This window comes from Oryx dammah, unplaced genomic scaffold, assembly GCF_014754425.2.
Source record: "Oryx dammah isolate SB20612 unplaced genomic scaffold, SCBI_Odam_1.1 HiC_scaffold_17, whole genome shotgun sequence".
NCBI lineage: Eukaryota > Metazoa > Chordata > Mammalia > Artiodactyla > Bovidae > Oryx > Oryx dammah.
In genome coordinates, this window is record NW_024070201.1 from 71,869,717 (window position 1) to 71,891,483 (window position 21,767).

At 43.8% G+C, this 21,767-nt stretch overlaps 1 protein-coding gene across 4 annotated transcripts in view; it reads left to right on the forward strand.

Moving 5' to 3' along the window:
- EXT2 (exostosin glycosyltransferase 2) overlaps positions 1 to 21,767 on the forward strand; it is a 142,416-nt gene that overhangs the window by 88,226 nt on the left and 32,423 nt on the right. For all 4 annotated transcript variants that reach the window (XM_040259051.1, XM_040259049.1, XM_040259048.1 and 1 more), the window contains exons 9-10: positions 856 to 1,045; positions 10,624 to 10,790. In XM_040259051.1, the coding sequence (XP_040114985.1) occupies positions 856 to 1,045; positions 10,624 to 10,790 (357 nt within the window). The remainder of the gene's footprint in view (positions 1 to 855; positions 1,046 to 10,623; positions 10,791 to 21,767) is intronic.

The following is a 21,767-nucleotide window of genomic DNA, read 5'->3' on the forward strand; positions in this document are numbered from 1 at the left end:
GGGGCTTGGCTGTAAGATGGTGGGGCTTGGCTGAAAGGTGATGGGGCTTCGCTGTCAGGTCATGGAGTGGCAAGTAAACCACATGGCTGCTAGTGTTTGGGTCGCTAGAGAGGGAAGAAGCCGTAGAGCGCATCATTCAAAATATAGGCTCTAACTGCATTTCCCTCTCTGTAGTGTGGGTAAGGAAGAAGCGTAGTTTTCTGGCTGAGTGGGCAGGTGATGGGAACGCTTATGCCCTGAACCTGTCACTGCTCCTTACACGTATTTTAGCTGTTGCTCCTATGCTCACCCTCCTCCTCTTACCTCATGAGGTCCCACCGAGCACAGTCCCTGGGCCACTGTGGGCTAACAGTTGGGAGTTGCTTGCCTTGCTGCCTCGCCACCCCCTTTGTAGTGCTTGGGCTGCAACTCTCACCCTTCTGCTCCATCACCACTTCTCCAGCCCCTTTCAGTCTTTCCGAAGCATGTTGATGCTGCTCATCAGCTGCTGTCTCTGTTCCCATCTCATTGTCTGGGTAGATTTATATTTTATATCTATTAATTGCTGTTAGTGGGTTTGGGGATGGAATGGAGATAAACGCATGTGTGTAATCTACCATGTTTAACCAAAAATCTCTTAGCTGCAAAAATTCTCTGCTCCTTTTTTTAAGGGTATCAGAGCCAAACTCATTTAAAGAGCATCAGTGCAGATTTTGAGGTGGGGAAGACTTTGAACAGTTGCTTGCCTCTTGGTTTGGTCATGGTGAAAACTACATCGAGTCTCCCATGTGCAGGTTTATTGGTGATGTTGAGAAGGAGACCAGCACCATTGTTATTAGATCCTTCTCTGACCCACATTCATCTCTTCTCTTGCAGAAGTGGGGCAGTGTGAGCAACCCTCTCTTCCTCCCCCTCATCCCCCCGCAATCTCAAGGTTTCACGGCCATCGTCCTCACCTACGACCGAGTGGAGAGCCTCTTCCGGGTCATCACCGAAGTGTCCAAGGTGCCTAGCCTATCCAAGCTGCTGGTCGTCTGGAACAATCAGAATAAAAACCCTCCTGAAGGTAAGAAGAGTGGAGAGACGGTGTGTCCAGGAAGGGCCAGGTTTGGACGTTTTGTGTTCGTCTCAATGGGATCGAGTTTTTTTGATGGACAAATGATTTGCAGCCTTTGTCTTAAATGAACTTTCCTGCTTTGTCAACAGTGATGCCATTCCTGAGGCAGCATGACCCCGGTTTTCTCCGTCGTCTTGTTCTGGTTCTAGGGTGGCCCATTTAACTCTTAGCCCATGGCAGGCTCTGTAGCCACAAGTGTTTGAGGGCTTAGCAATCAATAGGATCAAAGGCCCTCACCCTTGGGAAAACAGATCTCAGCTTGCCTCAGCCCTCTCAGCTGATTTGTTTACATGAAAAGTCAGTTTAAAAGGCATTAGTTTTCTCCTTCCTTATCTCGGCTCTGATACTGTGCTCGTCTTCAAAAAAGGACGGCCTCACCTCTGATGGGCAGAGTCAGCACAGTGCGCCCTCCCAGGCTTGAATCAGCTCCTTAAAGTGACCCCTCGCTGGAAGTTCCCACCAGCTCATCCTTAATCACTCTGTCCCTGGCCTTGGCCACCCCTATGATCTGCAGACTGGCAGCTCAGGCTGAGCCTGTTTGATTCATTGGATTTGTTTTTAATTCAGGACGCATAATGTACGTTCCGCCTGCATTTCGTTTCTCATTCAGCCCGTCTATTATGGATCCTAATCCCAGGGACTTCAAAGCCCCTGCCCTTTATAGCCTGTTAAAGCCAGGAAGTTGCTGATGGATCAGAGCAAGGAATGAGTTTGAAGTTTGTAATGTGCGCCACTGCCACCGATAAGGTCTAGTTGATTGCCTGACAGTAGCATCTGCACTTTTTATGGCTGTTCCCGCTTAACTGGTTATACTGAAGTCGGGATAGTCAGCCTTGGAAACCCCAGGAGTAGATCCCTAGTCTAGGCTGGGAGAAGAATGTGCTTCTGTCTGTGAGGCAAATCAGGATTTAAATGCCCTCTTGAGACTTTTAAAATCTTTTCCTTGGTGGGACTTGTGTTCTCTGCGTCAATACTTGCTTTTTAGATTCAGGGAGCCACAGTTTAGTAAACAAAGTAGCTATTTTACAGGAAGCCCCATAGTATGCCTTGAAGCACATGGCGTTTATTATTGTTGTTATTATTATCATTTTTTGTACCAGGTTTTTTTCCTCCCAACATTCTTGGATTTTTGTTTTGTTTGTTTGACTCTCAATAAAGGGGACAGAAAAGGGTAGAAGAAAAAAGAGGATGTTGGAACCTTCTCAGAGGGAGAGAGGATGAAACTGATGGGAAACGGGAGGAGGAGGAGGCTGAGGGGACAGCAGGGAGGGTCATCAGAGCCCCAGGTCCACCCAGAGTGAGGTGGATCAGAGGCACTGTGTTGCTGATCTGTGTCTTCATTCATAAAGGACGGGTTATGTTTCAGAAGGAAGGCTGCATGTCTCTTGGCGGAGCTGGAACAGCTGTGTGTCATATCTGCAGTCACCCCCCTGCATGCCGAGGCCACCAGCTTCTAGGGCGGGAGCCCCCCAGCTGCACCCCACCCTTCTGCTCAGACAAGGCAGTGCGGCTGCTAAGTGCAGAAGAGGCTTCTCCTTAGAAACCCGGGTTAGCCACTTTGGGTGTAAGGTGACTTATTTAATGTGACTTTGAGTCACTTCTTTGGAGCAAGTATCACTGCAAACTGTGAGAAAAGAGAAATCGTTTTCTTCCTTCTTGGTCTAAGGTCCTGCCTACATTGCCGTCTCTAAAAGCAAGAGCACAAACCTAGGTTCTGGAGTTGGGTGTTCAGTTTTAATTTTTGGTACACCCTACCAAAGTGTAGTGGTGAATGTCATGGCCAAGAGTGTAGTTTACTTTTGAAATATTTTGGCACTAGAGAGGGAAGAGAGCCCTCAACTGATGAGGCCCAAATTTTGACACATTGAGGGGCTGGACCAGCTTTTTTTCTAACTGGTTTTTAGGTCAGGGCTCTGGCTCTGGCGTTGTGGTTGTTTGGGGAGAACATGAACCGTGTTTAATCTTCTGTGGGGTGTTTGTTCAGTTGGTAAATGGGGCTGTCAGCTCTGGCCCTCATGCCAGCAAAGGCATCTGATTTTTCATGTATGGCATTAGTAACATATATATTTTTTAAAAGACAAGTCCAAGGCTTTGAAATATTAGAGGCAAAAGTGATGTTTTTCACTTTCTCTACATTTACTAAAATAAATATTGTGGTTAACATGTCTGCTGCTGGGAGGATTAGTGTAGGCAGAAATCCCTCCCCTCTACTGTTTTTTTTTTCATTCTCCAACCCAACCAAATAGTATTTTCTTTTTGGTTACATTTAAGTCTAAATTGCTGGGTTTGAAGTTTAAGTAAATACTTAGACTAGGCAATAGAAATTTCCAGCGAGCTTTCGTCACGTTGGTTTTGAGCTCTGTCAGACGAGAGAGGCGAGCCACTGCCCTCCTCCGACCCCAGCTTTTCAGTTTCCCGGCTTGATGGATATAGAGGTTGTTAGGCTTGGCCCCTGGCCTCAGCCTGAAGGAAGCTGTTACATCGTACATTTCAGATAGGTTTAACTCAGCCTTCTGTTTTAACTGATTTCAGTTTTTAAATTTGAATTGATCTCAGGGAACTCCCCTATGGCCACCCCAGCTTCGGGTTGCTACTTCCACAGTTCTTAATAGGCAGGATGGGATTGGCTGAGCGTTTCAGGGCGGTCCATCAGGATGGAGGCCTTCGAGAGGCAGAAGCAGCAGTGCCCTTCCTTCCAGCTGAATCCTGGGACCGTGCGGAGTGAGGGTCTGGGGACCTGCTGTTCACCAGGCAGGTTGAGGACTTCTGGAGGGAGCTCGAGATTTGTACAGAGATAACCTGATGGTTGATTTTGTGAATCTGTGGTTGTGTTTGACAGTGATCCCCGGGATGGACTTGGGGTCGTCATCAGACAACCTGAACATTTCGTAGTACCTTTGCCAAGTTGGAGAATTCTCCTAGCTTACATGGCTCCTGGCATCCAACTTGGAGAAAACTGTTAATCAATACATGTTTTTTAAAAAAATCCTTAACACAAGGAGTTCTTTTTCTCCTTCAAGTTGGACTAAAGCTCAGAACTGTAAAGTTATCAGGTCAGTTGGCTCAGCTGTTTGTTTTTCATAAATTTGGCAATGTTTTTGAGAAATCTTATTTTTCAGACTACTTTGTGTGAATGGAAGGTGACATTTCTATTTTGCCAGCTACAGATTCGCAGGATGAGACACAAGCTACAATTCATGCATTTAGAAGTTAAAAGAGTAAGGAAAAAGACCCCATCTGGGCCAAGCAGCGGGGTAAGAACCCGAGGTTTCTAGCTGAGAGACTGTTTCCTTCTGCATCCTAAGGAGTCACCCCATATTCTTCTGTCTACACCTCTTCAAAGTGTCAGAGGCGAAGTGAAGTTTGTAAGACTTTACAAGAATCCATTTGTGAAGATGCCTGGGTAAGGAAGATCTCCTGGAGGAAGAAAATAGCAACCTATTCCTGTATTCTTTCCTAAAAAATCTCATGGACAGAGGAGGCTGGTGGGCTATAGTCCAAAGGACTGCAAAGAGTCAGACACGACTGAACCAGTGCACACATTTGTGAGAGTGAGAATGATACCGTGTCGTTTTAACACGTATTGTGTACCTTTTATATCCAAGGAATGGGAACTGTGCGAAGTGCTTTACAGGCATGTCTCTAGTGCTTCTAACAAACCGGAAAGAAGCTGATATTATCCCCGATTACAAAAGTGAAACTCAGATTAATTGAGTAATTTGCCCTAGGGCTTCCCTGCTGGCTCAAACAGTAAAGAATCCGCCGGCAGTGCAAAGACCCGGCTTCAGTCCCTGGGTTCGAAAAATCCCCTGGAGAGTGCATGGCAACCCACTCCAGTATTCTTGCCTGGCCCACTCCATACATTCTTCCTCCATGGACAGAGGAGCCTGGCGGTCTACAGCCCATAGCGTCACACAGAGCCGGACACGACTCAACGACTAACACACACACATCAGAGATCTGCAGAAATGAACACAAGTCTCTCTGGATCCAAAGCTCATGCTCTGTGCCCGAGCCCCACCGTGTCTATTCAGATCGCTGTTTAGCCGCAGGGAGATCGTGCTTTGTCAGATCTCTGATTTGGGATTATGCAGACCAACCAGGTTCTTATCAGGGGCTCGAAGAGAGGCAGAAAAATAAATCTTATTCTTTTGAAAATACTAATGGAAAGAAAAATATAAGTCTTCTGTTGTTTTTCACTTATGTTTTTCTTTCCTACCTTGTATTCCTGGCCTTTTTTTTTTTTCCAAACTGTATCAAAATCCTATATCAGAATTGTCTGCTTTAAGGCAGGGAGTAATTATAATGCTTCTTTGGCTAGCCACTTTCCTGTTCCCGTGTTCCACAGAAGGGATACCAAAGCCCACGGAAGTTGGGTCCCCTCCTGAGAGGCCTGTTCTATTTGAAGCTGTGAAAACAAGAAACTGGGAGTTCTACTTGGAGTCCTTCCTTGTGGTCACGCTGGCTCATAGGGAGCTGGACCGTGGAGATGGAGACTCCTTTTACCAAAGCTGCCTTTGGCTCTCCACACCCAACTCAGAACAGGAAAAGGTAATCACCTTTCCAAGAAAGCCACGATTCATTCTGTTTCCATCTGTACCCATTTAGCTTTCCTCGCTTGCTGAAACTTCCCTATCAGAGACCTTATCGAGGAAGGTTGTTTTTAGACATTGAGTAATTTTCTGGCTACACATAAGTAAAGAATATGGAAAACTGTTGAAGATGTTGTGTACACTCCCTGGGTGAGAGTCCCTCTCATCCAGGGTAGAGGAACATCTCTGCGTCACACAAGAAGCTAGCCTGTTTTCTAGCCTCTTTCTGTATTGCAGAAAGAGGGGCTGTTTGTTGCCTTGTGAAATTTCCTTGGCGAGAGTTCCATGTTTCTTTGTTCCGTTGGCAAGTTAGGTTTTTTCAGTTTTAGAGGATTAATGGCAGGGTTTCTGCTGGTCTCAAAGTGAGCTTTGAAGATAAAAGCTGAGGACATGCCACTAGACTGTCAGAGTGATGTACGAGATCTAACGTGTGCCACTTTGCCACCACTACCTAGGGTTCGAAAACATCCTTTGGTCTGTAAATAGGCAGAGACTTGCAAGGGAAAGCACAGCCAGCATTTGGTGGAAGTTCTGCCACTTGCTGGGCACTGAGCTGCTAAACGCATTCCTGTTTCTCCTCACGCCTTGCCACAGGTGAAGATGGTGTCACTATCCCATCTTCATAGTCAAAGAAACAGGTACAGAATCACGGACTTGTTCAAGATCACATGGCTGATAAGGGATACAAACACCTGAGATTTGAAGCTCTTTCCAAAGACTGTTCTCTCTGTGAAACGTTACTGTCCGTACAGTCCTCAGAGGTATCTTGTTTGGTCCCTGAAGTTAGTACATTTCAAGTAGAAGGGCACATAGCATTGCTGAAGGCATTTCATTCCATCAGAACATTCTTACCGATTTTGAGCCTGAATCGGTTTCCCTGTAACTTTCACCCAGGCATTGGTCATGGTTCTAGCTTCAGAAGCCATAGAGAAGCCATTCAGAAGCCTTTTCATCTGAGAACCCTTCTGATAGCCCTAGTGTGTCAGTCAAGGTCCAGGAGGGAGACAGAAGCCACACAGCAACCTGACCAGGGAACGTTCAAGTTTTAACCAGGAATTGTTAACTAGGCCTAGGAGATGGGTGGCTAAAGGGTGAAGAGAGCTCCCGGGATTATAGGAAATCAGCCTGGGGATTGAGAGCACCTCCCCCAGCTCGGTCTGAGATTCAGACCCACTGCATGGTAGAGCCGCTCAGGTGCCACAGGCTGGCGAACAGGAGACCAGTAGCCCCTTTGGATACCCACGGAATTCCACAGGAAGCCATCCGGGGGGCGTCATGGGACTCAGTGGGGTACTGGCGAGGGCTTCAGTTCCTGAGGAACCACCTGAGGGCAGAACCTCAGCTGAGTTGCTGCTGAAGGTATCACAGAACTTGCCAGGAAACTGCCTGCAGAGGAGCTGTCAGACTCCTTAGGGAGCCTGTTGGGGTGTCTGTAGAACCTGCTGGGAGCCTCCCTTGGGGGTGCCACTTACACGTGCTGGAGAGGGGTGCTGCTGCCTGCCTGCTGGCCCAGTACCAAAGGAGCAAGTAAAAAAGCCACACCTGAAGCAGCAAGCAAAGCCCCTTACCTCCCAGCATCCCTCCAGTACCTGCTGCTGATAAAGGTTAACATCATGTCAGCGGGCAAAGGGGAAATGGTGAGGGGCTGGCTGCCAGTATCACCCACAGGGCAATGAAGGGTGAATTTGAAGCTGAGAGGCAGTGCGTGACAACTGGCATGTTCAGTTTAGAGAGACCCTGGACCCGAGGACCTGTACTGTCCTCATCAACTCCTCCTATCTCCCAGTTTGTTGGTTCTTTTCTTGTAAGCGTTTGCGTGCTGGTCGCTCAGTCGTGTCTGACTCTCTGCAACCCCATGGCCTGTAGTCCTCCAGGCTCCTCTGCCAATGGAATTCCCCAGGCAAGGATTCTGGAGTGGGTTGCCATTCCTTTCTCCAGGGAATCTTCCCGAACCAGGGATTGAACCCTGGTCTCCTGCTTTGCAGGCAGATTATCGTCTGAGCTACGCTGGGCAGCTCTATTGTAGTACTCACATCTAAATGCAAGGTCTCGTACACAGACAGTCCGGGGACTGCGGAGCATCCCTGAGGTCCTTTCACAGGATTGGTGAGGGTGAAGTTCTTTCTCTGAGAATGCTGAGTCACCCTGCTTTCCCACGCTTATATTTTTCACATGCGCATAGTGGGGTTTTCCAGGGGCTGCCCAACATGGGATGACATCACCACTCTACTGGCTGATGGAGTGTGTGCTCGTGTGTCCTGAGGTTTTAAAGTTCCCTTGGTTTTCATTCAGAATATAATAAATTGTGTGTGTGTGTCCCATATAAATAAAACCTCTTTGGGGATCTCAACAGTTTTTAAGAGCACAAAGGAGTCCCGACACCATTTGAGAACCACTGATCTAAAGATAACCACTGATCTAGTTAGAGCTATAACTTCCTTCACTTGTAGGTATTACAATTTATTCATGTTTTCTAAGGATTTGGATTTATGACAGGGATTTCTTTGACTTAACTGGAAGAGGGAATGGAAAGCAGAGAAGAATAAGGATGATTGTTTTTGTTCCAGATCCAGAGAAACATGACATTTTCAAGCTGCAATAAATGGTGCAGGTCCTTTTTGGTCTTTGATGCTAAACAGACTTAGATTCAAATACTAGCTGTATCATTTAGCCCTAACCCCAGCCAATGTATTTAACCTCTCTGAGCCTTGTGAATCCTACTTTGTAAATAATTTCTGCTCCATAGAGTTGTCAGGAGGATGAATGACAATGCACCTATGAAGTATCTGGCGTATACTGGTTGCTTAATGAAGGTTCCCTTCTCTCTCTCCACTTATTCTTACCCTGAGAAGAAGGGACCTGCCTAAGAACCCCATGGGTAATGCAGAACTCAGGTCTCCAGTCTCTTAGTCCTGTGCCTATCCATTTATTCTGAAGACAGTTTTTGATTATGTCATTCTGGACCAGGTTGATTATTGATTAAAAGGCACTGACCCATTGGATCATTTCTTTGGTCTCCAGTCCTTTCCCAAACATGCTTTTTTTGGGAGTTGAACACATTTTTAGGCCCTAAGCTTTTTCAGGCTGTGAAAGTGTTAGTAGCTCAGTTGTGTCTGACTTTTTGTGACCCCATGAACTATAGCCTGTCAGGCTCCTCTGTCCATGGAATTCTCCAGGCAAGAATACTGGAAGGGGTAGCCATTCCCTTCTCCAGGGGATCTTTCCAACCCAGGGATAGAACCTGGGTCTCCTGCATTGCAGGAAAACTCTTTACAATCTGAGTCACCAGGAGTTTTAGGCTCTAGGCTTATTTAGAACTTAGGGAATATCTTCTTCATATATATATATATATATATATATGAAGGAATATCTTCTTTAATTACAGGGCCTCTCACTTTCACAGGCCTCTTCCAAGAACCTAGGAGCACCTTACCTGGACATATTGTAAATTATGCAGAAGTAAGATATTTTATCTGATGTCTATTAGGGCAACCTTTTTTCCTCCTGACTTTCCCTCTGTCACACTTCTCCTTCAGTATGGTGACTTCGGAGTGGCCACAGGCATTTTGGGGCTTCAAGACTCACAAAACTAGACCATCCCACAATTATGTGTTAGGTTTCTGGAAGCAATATGATACCTTTCTGTTCTCATCTGACGAATGTTGCGTGAAGAACAAACTGCCCTTTGTAAAGAACCCTGAGGTCTGTGGACATAGGTCCTGTACCAAAGAAGTGTTAATTTCATTCTCTGCTAAATGCATCACTTTAAAATGAGGAACCTGAGGTTGAATTGCTTCAAAGTAGAATGGGAAAAAATTCATGGGTCTTCATTATACCAAAAATCCCATGTAATCAGACCTAGAAATTTGATATTTACTCTGTAAGTTGGTCATGATGAGAACCCAAACCCAGTGAGTCAGGAGAGAGCAGCTGTTGAGCAGTGAGGTGCTGAGTTAGGAAAGCTGAACTCATTCAGGGCCACGGTTTTGTGAGGGTGGCTTTGGCAGCCTTGGGAGCCATTGGTGGTGGAGGTAGGCACTCTTATTTTCTTTCAGCATATGTTTCCCAGAGGGGCTGCAGGCAAGTTTTCGGCTGGGTGTACGCACCTAGAAGGATTATGCAGAGGTGGCCAGGTGGTCAAGTCCTGGTGTTCAAACCGTGGGCCTGAGAATGAGGCAGACAGGGCCCATGCCTGCTCCTGTCCTGCCCCTGTGACCTTCATCAGGGCCCATGCCTGCTCCTGTCCTGCCCCTGTGACCTTCATCAAGTCATTTGGCACCCCCCCACCCCCGCCCCCGCCCTGCCTCTCAATTGTGGCTTGGAGCCTGTTTGTGGATTCTGGTTAAGACAGCATTGAGCAGCAGCAGTGTTGTAAGGATGTAGAGAGAAGAGATATTTATAATATATTATAAAAATCCATCTTTAAGAATGCCCTCCTATAGTTGTGCATGTGGTTTTTGTTTTTTCCCCTGTATTCTTCTTTATTTATTTTTGGCTGTGCTGGCTCTTCGTCGCTGTACGGCCTTTCTCTCCAGTTATGGAGAGTGGGGGCTACTCTCTAGCTGCGGTGCGAGGGCTTCTCCTTCCGGTGGCTTCTCTTGTCTCCAAGCGTGGGCTCTAGGGCACGGGGGACTTCCGTAGTTGCGTCTCGTGAGCTCAGCAGGTGGGGCTCCTGGGCCCTAGAGCACCAGCTCAGCAGTAGTGGCACACAGGCTCGGTTGCTCTGTGGCGTGTGGGATCTTCCTGGATCAGGGATTGAACCCACATCTCGTGCATTGGCACTGAGCCACCAGGGAAGCCCCGTGCCTGTAGGTTTCATGAGAGTCGCAGCTTTGAGGTGCTGCTTCTGTCTTATTTGTGAGGCACGGCTTTTACCAGTTTATCTTTTCAAAGAAGTTAGAAGAATCATAAATACCTTGGTTTTTCTATTTCCAGATTCTCTGTGGCCCAAAATCCGGGTTCCATTAAAAGTTGTGAGAACAGCTGAAAACAAGTTGAGTAACCGCTTCTTCCCTTACGATGAAATTGAGACAGAGGCCGTCCTGGCTATTGATGATGATATCATCATGCTGACCTCTGATGAACTGCAGTTCGGTTATGAGGTAAGGAGGTCTCAAACAGTGCGTTTTCGTATTTAATATTTATTGCCCATTATTGCTTGCCTTTTCTAATACAGAGGGTTATATTTCATTCTCTGAAGTTGTGATTTGTAGTAGTACCCAAAAACCGTGCTTGGGAGTGTGGGTCATGAAGCTGTTCTTCAGAGCTTTGGGGAACCCCTATTCCAAAATGACAATTGCGCTGTCTGCCAGTTTGGGGAACTCCCAAGGAGAGTCCCAGGGGATGTTTTCAAAAGAGCATCTATGAGATTTAACAAGCCCTTTACTGATGTCTCCATGAAAAGCACTGCCTAGACTCAAGCAGCTGGGCACAGCCACAATAAAAACATCAGTAAGTGAAGAAGCTGGCGACACTGACAGACAGAAAGCAGACCCCGCTGATGGCTTGCTTTCTGAGTTTTAAGTGCAGAGGCTGGCTGCCTGTCTTTGGGGAGAAGCATTCTCTATCACCGTTCATTCAGTGAGGCTGATGGATTAGGCCGGGTTCAAGGGTTAAGTATGGAGAGCAGGAAAGGTCTCCCCAGGGGAAAGTGCCAGAGCCGCGGCCTGGTGAAAAGCGCTAGGGATTGATGCGCCCTGTCAGGGAGGATATCCACGAGGTGCGTGATGGCGACAGGCAGAGGCCTGGGGCTGTGGGGGTGAACTGGGGGTATCAGAGCCAACCAAAACAGGGTGTGCACATCAATTAGCCACAGCCGGCACAAGGGAAAGTGGGGGAATTTATCCCCAGTAGTCATCCTGCTTTGGGGAGAGAGGTAACCATCTTCTTTAGTTGACTCAGAATCTGTTAAATTTGAGGTTCCAAGAAATCCTGAAACTTTATTTAATGAAGCCATATTTGGTACATGTGTTATAGAAATTTATTTTCTAAGCCTTAAAAGTGGGTTTTTTTTCTTGTTTTTTAAATTATCAAAGTAAGATAGCACATTTATAGGAGGCTTGGAAAATACAGAACAAAGTTACATATAGTTCTGCTATATATTGCAGTTCTTTTTTTAAAGTAGGTAAATTAAGATTTTTAGTTGGAGTTTCAATATCAGACTTTCAAAAATTAATAGAATGAATATGCAGAAAAGTAGAAAGATACAATAGACTGAAAGGCACCATGAACCAATTCAGCATAATTAAGATTCATACAACTTTGACACAATAATAGGATACAAATTCTGTTCAAGTTCCCATAGACTGTAAACTAGGAGACATTGGAACATAGCCAGGGACATAAAACAAGGTGCAAAATCTCGTGGTCTAAAGCTATTGAAATCATAGAGTCTGTTCTCTTAGCACTGTGGAATTATGTTAGAAATCATATTTTTAAAGATATGAAAATAACTCACCTATTTTCCAGTGGGGTATGACATTTACCAAGAGATATCTTTGATTTAGCCATTAAAAGCCTCAATAAAGTTAGAAGACTGAAAAACAACACAGTTATTGCAGAGAAGAAAGCATTTAAATAAGAAATTAATATCAAAGATACTTTAGAAAACCTCATGTATCTGGAAATTCAGTGTCCACTAAAAGTAGATTTTAAAGGGAAGAAATAGGAATCCCGCCTGTGACCACCAGCACCAAAAATTAAAAGCTCATATTCCCCCAGGTGTAATCCCATGGACTGTAGCTTACCAGGCTCCTACGTCCATGGAATTTTCCAGGCAAGAGTACTGGAATGGATTGCCATTTCCGTCTCCAGGGGATTTTACCAACCGAGGGATTGAACCCAGGTCTTCCACATTGCAGGCAAAGGCTTTACCCTCTGAGCCACCAGGGAAGCCCTTTTTATATCTGGGCTTCCCTGGTGGCTCAGAGGTTAATGCGTGTGCTTGCAATGCAGGAGACCTGGGTTCAGTCCCTGGGTTGGGAAGATCCCCTGAACAAGGAAATGGCAACCCACTCCAGTATTCTTGCCTGGAGAATCCCATGGACATAAATAATTTAACATATATGGAAATATATAAAAATAATTATATATAATGCATATTATATACAAATAACTATATATCAGTTCAGTCACTCAGTCATGTCTGACTCTTTGTAACCCCATGGATTGCAGCATGCCAGGCCTCCCTGTCTATCACCAACTCCTGGAGCTTACTCAAACTCCTTTCCATTGAGTCGGTGATGCCATCCAACCATCTCATCCTCTGTCATCCCCATCTCCTCCCGCCCTCAATCTTTCCCAGCATCAGAGTCTTTTCAAATGAGTCAGCTCTTCACATCAGGTGGCCAAAGTATTGGAGTTTCAGCTTCAAAATCAGTCCTTCCAATGAACACCCAGGACTGATCTCCTTTAGGATAGACTGGTTAGATCTCCTTGCTGTCCAAGGGACTCTCAAGAGTCTTCTCCAACACCACAGTTCAAAAGCATCAATTCTTTGGCACTCAGCTTTCTCTGTAGTCCAACTCTCACATCTGTACATGACTACTGGAAAAATCATAGCTTTGACTAGACAGACCTTTGTTGACAAGATAATGTCTCTGCTTTTTAATATGCTGTCTAGGTTGATCATAACTTTTTTTCCAAGGAGCAAGTATCTTATAATTTCATGGCTGCAGTCACCATCTGCAGTGATTTTGGAGCCCAAAACAATAAAGTCTGCCACTGTTTCTCCATCTATTTGCCATGAATTGATGGGACCAGATGCCATGATCTTTGTTTTCTGAACGTTGAGCTTTAAGTTCAACATTTTATAATTCTATATAATGTATATTATATATAAAATATATTTATGTATCCATTGAGTATAAAAGAAATTGCTGTGAAACAGGCTGATATGTAAATACCCTGGTCGATACCATTACTGGCCAGTGAAAGGCATGAAAGTAGCTAGTACATAGACTCATCTTCCTGGGTTGACTTCCATTCATAGAGATGTGTTTCCTATCATCACACCTAGGGTGTTGGGTGATTTTTCATACACTATCGTTCCCTTTTTTTAAAAAAAGCAAATTACTTATTTCTCTAGCCCACTCATGGCAAACAGACCTGGTTTTTTTCCTGCCAATGTTTTCTCTCTCCATTGCATATAATGGCTTCAAACTATATCCATGTGTTTGTTTTTGTGGTAAAAGGAAGGTGGGAAATGGGAATATTTCAAACGAGGAAAGGTAGCCAAGATGGACAGAGTGCTTGCCTCTTTGCTATCTGCAGTCGGTCTAAATGAAGTCTGATGAAAGAAAGGTACCCTGGATGAATTCCTTTCAACCCTGGCTTAAAATCTTGGGACCTCAGAAATATTGCAGCCTGAAATCTCTTTCAACCTTGAGTTCATTTAGAGCGACAAAAAATGTATTGATGAGAGGAAGTGCAAAACCCAGAGGGACTGAGCTTAAATCTTTATCTCTTTTCTCTGATGCCCTGTGTTTACTCCATGTTACCTCTGAAGAAGTCAATTGTGTGTCAAGAGGTAGGGGGCAGGGACAGCCTTCATCTCTGGTAATGGGGGGGTCTTCTCCAGATGCTACGAAAGGAATAACTTGCCTAACTACCATCTATGTGTTGCTTACTGTGTTGCTACCAGTTTGCTTATGGGTGTTTACATACACCAGTGGAGACCAGTCCTGGGTATTCACTGGAAGGACTGATGCTGAAGCTGAAACTCCAGTACTTTGGCCTCCTGATGAGAATAGCTGACTCATTTGAAAAGACCCTGATGCTGGGAAAGATTGAGTACGTGAGGAGAAGGGGACAACAGAGGATGAGATCATTGGTTGGCATCACTGACTCAATGGCCATGAGTTTGGGTAAACTCTGGGAGTTGGTGATGGTCAGGGAGGCCCGGTGTGTTGCGGTTCATGGGGTCGCAAAGAGTCGGACACGACTGAGTGACTGAACTGAACTGAACTGAATGATCTTTTCCCAAACTTCCTAGGCAGTTATTGGGTTTTGTTGGTTTTTTTTTTTTTTTCCTTTATTTACTGAGACTAAGCAAGATTAGATGACTTGCCTATAGTCACGCATAAGTGGAAGAGTTGGGATCTGAATCCAAGTTTGGGTAACACTATATTGTCTTCCTTGAGGATTTTACCACGTCAGAGACTACTGGTCCTCAAAAGTAGTCCTCAGAACCATCTGTCTATCACTTGTCCATCACAAAATTACCTCGGTACTAAAGAAAACAAATTTATTTCTCAGGCATCCCTACCACTGGTGCTTTAGGGTGCTGTTGTAAAGTTATCTCTTGCATAATAATTAATAGTATGAAAAAGTTCATACTGGACCTAAGTTTCTATTCTGTCACCGTGGCCGACTTATGTAATCTGTCTGGGTTGTAGTTTATTCTTGCACAGGATGGTGCTGACAGTGTCTGCTTCGCTGGGTTGTCGTGTACAGTAGATAAGACTGTGTAACGCCACTGCACGGGCAGCACTTAGTGAGTGCGTGTGCTGGCTGGTGGGCCGCACGCTCTGCTCTTTATGAGATGGTTCATCAGCTGCTCTACCACGACTGCTGCCAGCCTTCTCGTGATCCAGTGATTCATGGGGAGGGTTGGTGGTTGTTTTCATCATTCAGAAGGGACAGTTCTCTTCCGGGGAGGGTACCCAGTTCTGTGTTTAAAATCAGAAGACAGAAGAGGATGGTACTCCTAAATCCTGTTTTTTTGTGCCAAAGCCTGGGATTATTTTCATGTAGACTTGATGGATTAAGAGAATAAACAAATCAGTTAATAAAAATTTATGTCCTAGGGGGTTTATGTGGGAGCCCAGAACTGCTTCTTTGTCACAGTTATCACTGTGTGTTAGGATTATATCTGTCTTGTTGACTGTTTCTCATCCTTCAGCACTCAGATCGAAAGAAGCTTTCAGAAAGTCTCCAGACTAGAGCACTCCCCCTCTTTGTGAGCAAAAGGTTGTGAAGTGTGTTGTTGGTGCCTGCTTTTCTTCTAGAACGTAAGCCCCATAGGGACAGAAATATGGCCGTCTTACTCATTGCTGCATCCTCTGTGCCTAACCCAGCTCAATCCACTCAGCAGTTAGTAATATTTGATAAATGAACAAATTTTCACTACCAGCATGCACATGAAAGATAGGAGACAGATTATTCTGGCCCACATGCCTTTCGACTTCACTGTGGTCGATAACCTAGATGCAACCATTTTAGAAACCAGTTTGGTGTTTAAAATGTTGAATGTAAATCTACAACGTGACCCCACTGTTCGTTCTTCCCACAGAGATTTACCCTAGAGAAATGAGAGCATATGTATACATAAATACTTGTACACTAATGTAAGTTTTAGTGTTTGTACTTGCGTAAGTTTTAGTGTTTGTACTTGCAACGTTTATTTGTAAAAGCAAAAAACCGGAGGAAAAAAAAAATCTTAACAGAAGTTGAATGAATAACCTAATTGTAGTGTATCCATACAGTAGAGTACTACTTAGTAATGGGTAGATGAGCTGTTGATACATACAACATCAGTTCAGTTCAGTTCAGTCGCTCAGTCGTGTCTGACTCTTTGCAACCCCGTGAATCACAGCACGCCAGGCCTCCCTGTCCAGCACCATCTCCCGGAGTTCACTCAGACTCACATCCATCGAGTCCGTGATGCCATCCAGCCATCTCATCCTGGGTCGTCCCCTTCTCCTCCTGCCCCCAATCCCTCTCATCATCAGAGTCTTTTCCAATGAGTCAACTATTCGCATGAGGTGGCCAAAGTACTGGAGCTTCAGCTTTAGCATCATTCCTTTCAAAGAAATCCCAGGGCTGATCTCCTTCAGAATGGATTGGTTGGATCTCCTTGCAGTCCAAGGGACTCTCAAGAGTCTTCTCCAACACCACAGTTCAAAAGCATCAATTCTTCGGCGCTCAGCCTTCTTCACAGTCCAACTCTCACATCATACGTGACCACAGGAAAAACCATAGCCTTGACTAGACGGACCTTAGTTGGCAAAGTACTGTCTCTGCTTTTGAATATGCTATCTAGGTTGGTCATAACTTTTCTTCCAAGGAGTAAGCGTCTTTTAATCTCATGGCTGCAGTCACCATCTGCAGTGATTTTGGAGCCCCCCAAATAAAAGTCTGACACTGTTTCTACTGTTTCCCCATCTATTTCCCATGAAGTGATGGGACCATAGATATATTTAAAAATAATTATGCTGAGTAAATGAAGCAAGGTGAAAAAGAGAACATATTTTATGATTTCATTTATAGGAAACAAACTAAATCTTCAGTGATTGAAAGATCAGTGGCTGCATGGAGAAGGGTAGGGCAAGTCAACTTGAAAAATTGAGTAAAATGTGTGCCCCATTGGTTCAATGAAAGCTATAAAACATTGCTCAAAGAAATCGAACAGCTTCATAAATGGAAAGATGTATCATACATCTGAATCCGAAGATTCACTATTATTAAGGGGTAAGTTCTCCCCAAACTGATTTATAGATTCAAAGCAAGCACAGTCAAAATCCCAGAAGGCTTTCTTAGAAAATTGAAATTGACAGCGGTTCTAAAATTGAAATGGAAACACAATGGACCTGAAAAAGCCAAGGCAATTTTAAGAAAGAAGGACAAAATTATAAGACTGCCTTATTTTAAGACATAGAAAGCTAACGTAATCAAGACTCTGTGGTATTGGTGTAAACTTAGACGTGTAGATCAATGAAACAGAATATAAAGAGTCCAGAAATAGACTCCATGTGTGGTCAGTCAGTTTTCTGCAAAAGACCCAAGTCAGTTCAGTAGAGGTGGAATCGGCTTTTCACTACATAGTGCTGGAGCAATTTGATATCCATATGTCCGTTCAGAATAGATCTTGTCCTAAATACAAGAACTAAAATTATAAAAACTTCTTCAAGGTAACAGTGAAAAAAGTTCTAGTGTGCCTGAGCTAAGCAATGACTTTTCTTAATAGTAAGAGACAAATAACATAATTTATAAAAGAAATCATTGGGTTTCATCAAAATTAGCAACACTTAAAAAGGCACTTCTAAAAAAATAAAAAGGCAATTTATAGACTGAGAAAAATATTTTCAGTATATATAAAGAACTATTCACACCTCTATAATGAGAAAACAAGTCAATTAAAGATTTGAGCAGTTACTTCATAAAAGAAAATATAGAGGTATAGACTAACATATGGAAAAACTCTCCACCTCATAATCATTAGGGCAATTCTACAGTAAAAGCACAATGACTTATCACTATATACCCACTGCTGCTGCTGAGTTGCTTCAGTCGTGTCCGACCCTGTGTGACCCCATAGATGGCAGCTCACCAGGCTCCCCCATCCCTGGGATTCTCCAGGCAAGAATACTGGAGTGGGTTGCCATTTCCTTCTCCAGTGCATGAAAGTGAAAAGTGAAAGTGAAGGCGCTCAGTCATGTTCGACTCTTAGCGACTCCATGGACTGCAGCCTACCACTACTATGACTAAATAAAATTGAAAATACTGACAGTGCCACACGTTGGTTAGATTGTGGAGCAACTTAGAACTCTCATACATTGTTGGTAAAAATGTGAAATGGTACAACCAGTTTGGAAAAACATTTAGCAGATTCTCATAAAGTTCAAAAGAAAAAAAAAAAAAGTTTCACTTTGTATGACCCAGATTCCAAAAGAAATTCATAGCTTCATTCATAGTATAGAAAACCTAGGTACATCAACTTGGAAATGGAGAAACAATATGGAATACCTATGCTGTGCAATATCATTCTGCAATAAAAAGAAATAAACTCCTGATATATCCAGCAACATGGATAAATCTCAGAATTGTTATACTGAGAGAATGAAGCCACGTGCAAAAGACCACTTACTGACATGCTCTGTGCATAAAATTCTAGGAAAAACTATGTTGCCAGGGGTGAGGGCGGCCCTGACAGCTAATGAGCAGAAGGGACTTTTCAGGATGGCAGTGGTCTCTTATGATCGTGATGATGGTTAGATGACTGTGTGCTTTCATCAACACAGACTGTGAACTGCTGATTTTATTGTAAGTAAATTGTTTTCCAGTCCTGGAGAAAAATTGTGGGATGCAGCTAAAGCAGTTCTTAGGGGAAATTTATAACAAGCAAATGCATATAATAGGAAAGAAGAAAAGGTTAAAAGCAGTCACCTAACGTTTGTTCTATTTTAAGGAGCTAGAAAAAGAAGAGGTAAGTTAAACTCAGAGCAAGTAGAGAAGGAAAGGATAAAGATAAATGCTAATAAAATCAATGTTAGAAAACAGAACAGAAAACTAATAGACACCAAAATTGACGTTTTGAAAAAATTAACAAAATTGATAAATCCCTAGCCAAACCACTCAAAACAAAGGAACACAACCTATCATTATTAGGAATGAAAAGGAGTTAAGGAAAGGTTGCCATTATAGATCTTACAGGCATTTAAAGAGTATTGTAACAAAGAAGGGCTTCCCTGGTGGCTCAGATGGTTAAGAATCTTCCTACAACACAGGAGACCTGGGTTCAGTCCCTGGGTGGAGAAAATCCCCTGGAGAAGGAAGTGGCTACCCACTCCAGTTGGGCTTCCCTGGGGCTCAGACGGTAAAGTGTCTGCCAGCAGTGCAGGAGACCCGGGTTCGATCCCTGGGTTGGGAAGATCCCCTGGAGAAGGAAATGGCAACCCACTCCAGTATTCTTGCCTGGAAAATCCCATGGACTGAGAGGATCCTCAGAGCCTGGTGGGCTCCAGTCCATGGCGTCGCACTCCAGGATTCTTGCCTGGAGAGTTCTGAAGGATGACTGCCAGAAAACTAGGGCTCATCAGTGAATTTGGTAAAGTTGCTGGATTCAAAATTAATACATAGAAATCTCTTCAATTCCTATGCGCTAACAACAGAAGATCAGAAAGAGAAATTAAGGAAACAATCCCATTTACCATCACATCAAAAAGAATAAAATACCTCAGAATAAACCTACCAAAGGAAGTGGAAGAGCTGTACTTAGAAAACGATAAGATACTTTTGAAAGAAATAAAAGATGACACCAACAGATGGAGAGAGATACGATGTTCTTGGATTGGAAGAAGAATATTGTGAAAATGACTATACTACTGAAAGCAGTCAATTGAGTCAGTGCAATTCCTATCAAATTACCAGTAGTATTTTTCACAGAATTAGAACAAAAATTTTTACAATTGGTATGGAAACACAAAAGATCCCAAATAGCCAAAGCAATCTTAAGGAAGAAGAATGGAGCTGGAAGAATCAAGCTCCCTGACTTCAGACTATACTACAAAGAGATGGTCATCAAAACAATATGGTACTGGCAGAAAAACAAATATGGATCAGTTGAACAGAATAGAAAGTCCAGAGATAATCCATGTACCTATGGTCACCTAATCTATGACAAAGGAGGCAAAATATACAATGGAGAAAAGACAAGCTCTTCAATAAGTGGTGCTGGGAAAACTGGACTGCCACATGTAAAAGACTGAAATTAGAACATTCCATAACATTCCGTACTAAAAAATAAGCTCAGAATGGATTAAAGACCTAAATTTAAGACTGGATACTACAAAACTCTTAGAGGAAGACATAGGCAGAACTCTCTCTGACATAAATCACTGCAAGATCTTTTTCAATCCACTGCCTCGAGTAATGAAAATAAAAACAAAAATAAGTTGGACTTAATTAAACTTAAAAGCTTTTGCACAGCAAAGGAAACCATAAACAAAAAAAGACAATCCACAGAATGAGAGAAAATATTTGCAAACAAAGTGACCAACAAGGGATTAATCTCCAGAATATACAAACAGCTCATGCACTTCAATGTCAAAAAAAACAACTCACTCAAAAAAGTGGGCAGAAGATCTAAGCAGACATTTCTCCAGAGAAGATGCACAGATGATCAAGAGGCACAGGAAAACAAGCTCAACATAACTAGTAATCCAGACATCACTGGAGAAATCCAAATCGCAACTGCGCTGAGGTGTCGCTCCACATGGGTCAGAATAGCCATCATGGAAAACAGCAGCAGACAGTAAGTGCTGGGGAAGGTGTGGAGAAACGGAGACCTCCTACACTGCTGGTGGGAATGCAAATTGGTACAGCCATTGTGGAGAACAGTATAGAGGCTCCGTAAAAAACTAAAAATAGAGCTGCCCATGATCCGGCAATCCTACTCGTGGGCCTGTATCTGGAGAAAAACATGATCTGAAAGGGTCCATGCATTCATTGCAGCACTGTTTACAATAGCCAAGACATGGAAGCAACCTAAATGTCCATCGTTGGAGGAGTGGATAAAGATGTGGAGATATGTGTGTGTGTGTATATATATATATATATATATATATATATATAAACATATTTATGTAGAGGCAGAGGATGGGATGGTTAGATAGCATCACAGACTCAATGGACATGAGTTTGAGCAAACTCTGGGAGATAGTGGAGGACCGAGGAGCCTGGCGTGCTACAGTCCCTGGGGTCTCCAAGAGCTGGACACAACTCAGTGACTAAACAACAAAGTATCACCGAGTTAGTGAGTCACAGCAATAAGGACATGTAATTGAGATCAGTGCTGTTTTCCCCCAACCATGCCAGCTGTAAAGATGTCATTGTGTAACTTCCATTTTTGCCTCTGTGCCACTCAGACCCGTTTGTTTGGAACCTCTTTTTGGTGAAGGTAAAAACACCTGAACATTTTGTTTCATATTTTAATATTCACAAATAATCCATATAGTCAGGAAAACAGAATCTATACTAATGGTTTCAATAGAATGGATTTAACGTATGAAATTTTCTAGTGCAAGGTGTTAGAGAGTTGAGAGGGCAGAGAGTGAATACTGAAAGTACAAAGAGTTAACAATTCCAGAGTGTATCTACCACCCCTAAGATGGGAGAAGCAAAGGAAGAGAGGGAAGAGGGTGGGGTTGTCAGAACCTGGAAGCATGGAAGAGACACCCTATCCCACTCCCTTCCTGCCAGGGCTGGGCCTTAGACCTCTGAGGCGGGTGGGGCCACTGCCTGCTATTGCTGGTAATTCCAAGAGGTCAAGATGAAGTTGGTTCTGCCAGGAGAGGTTAGAA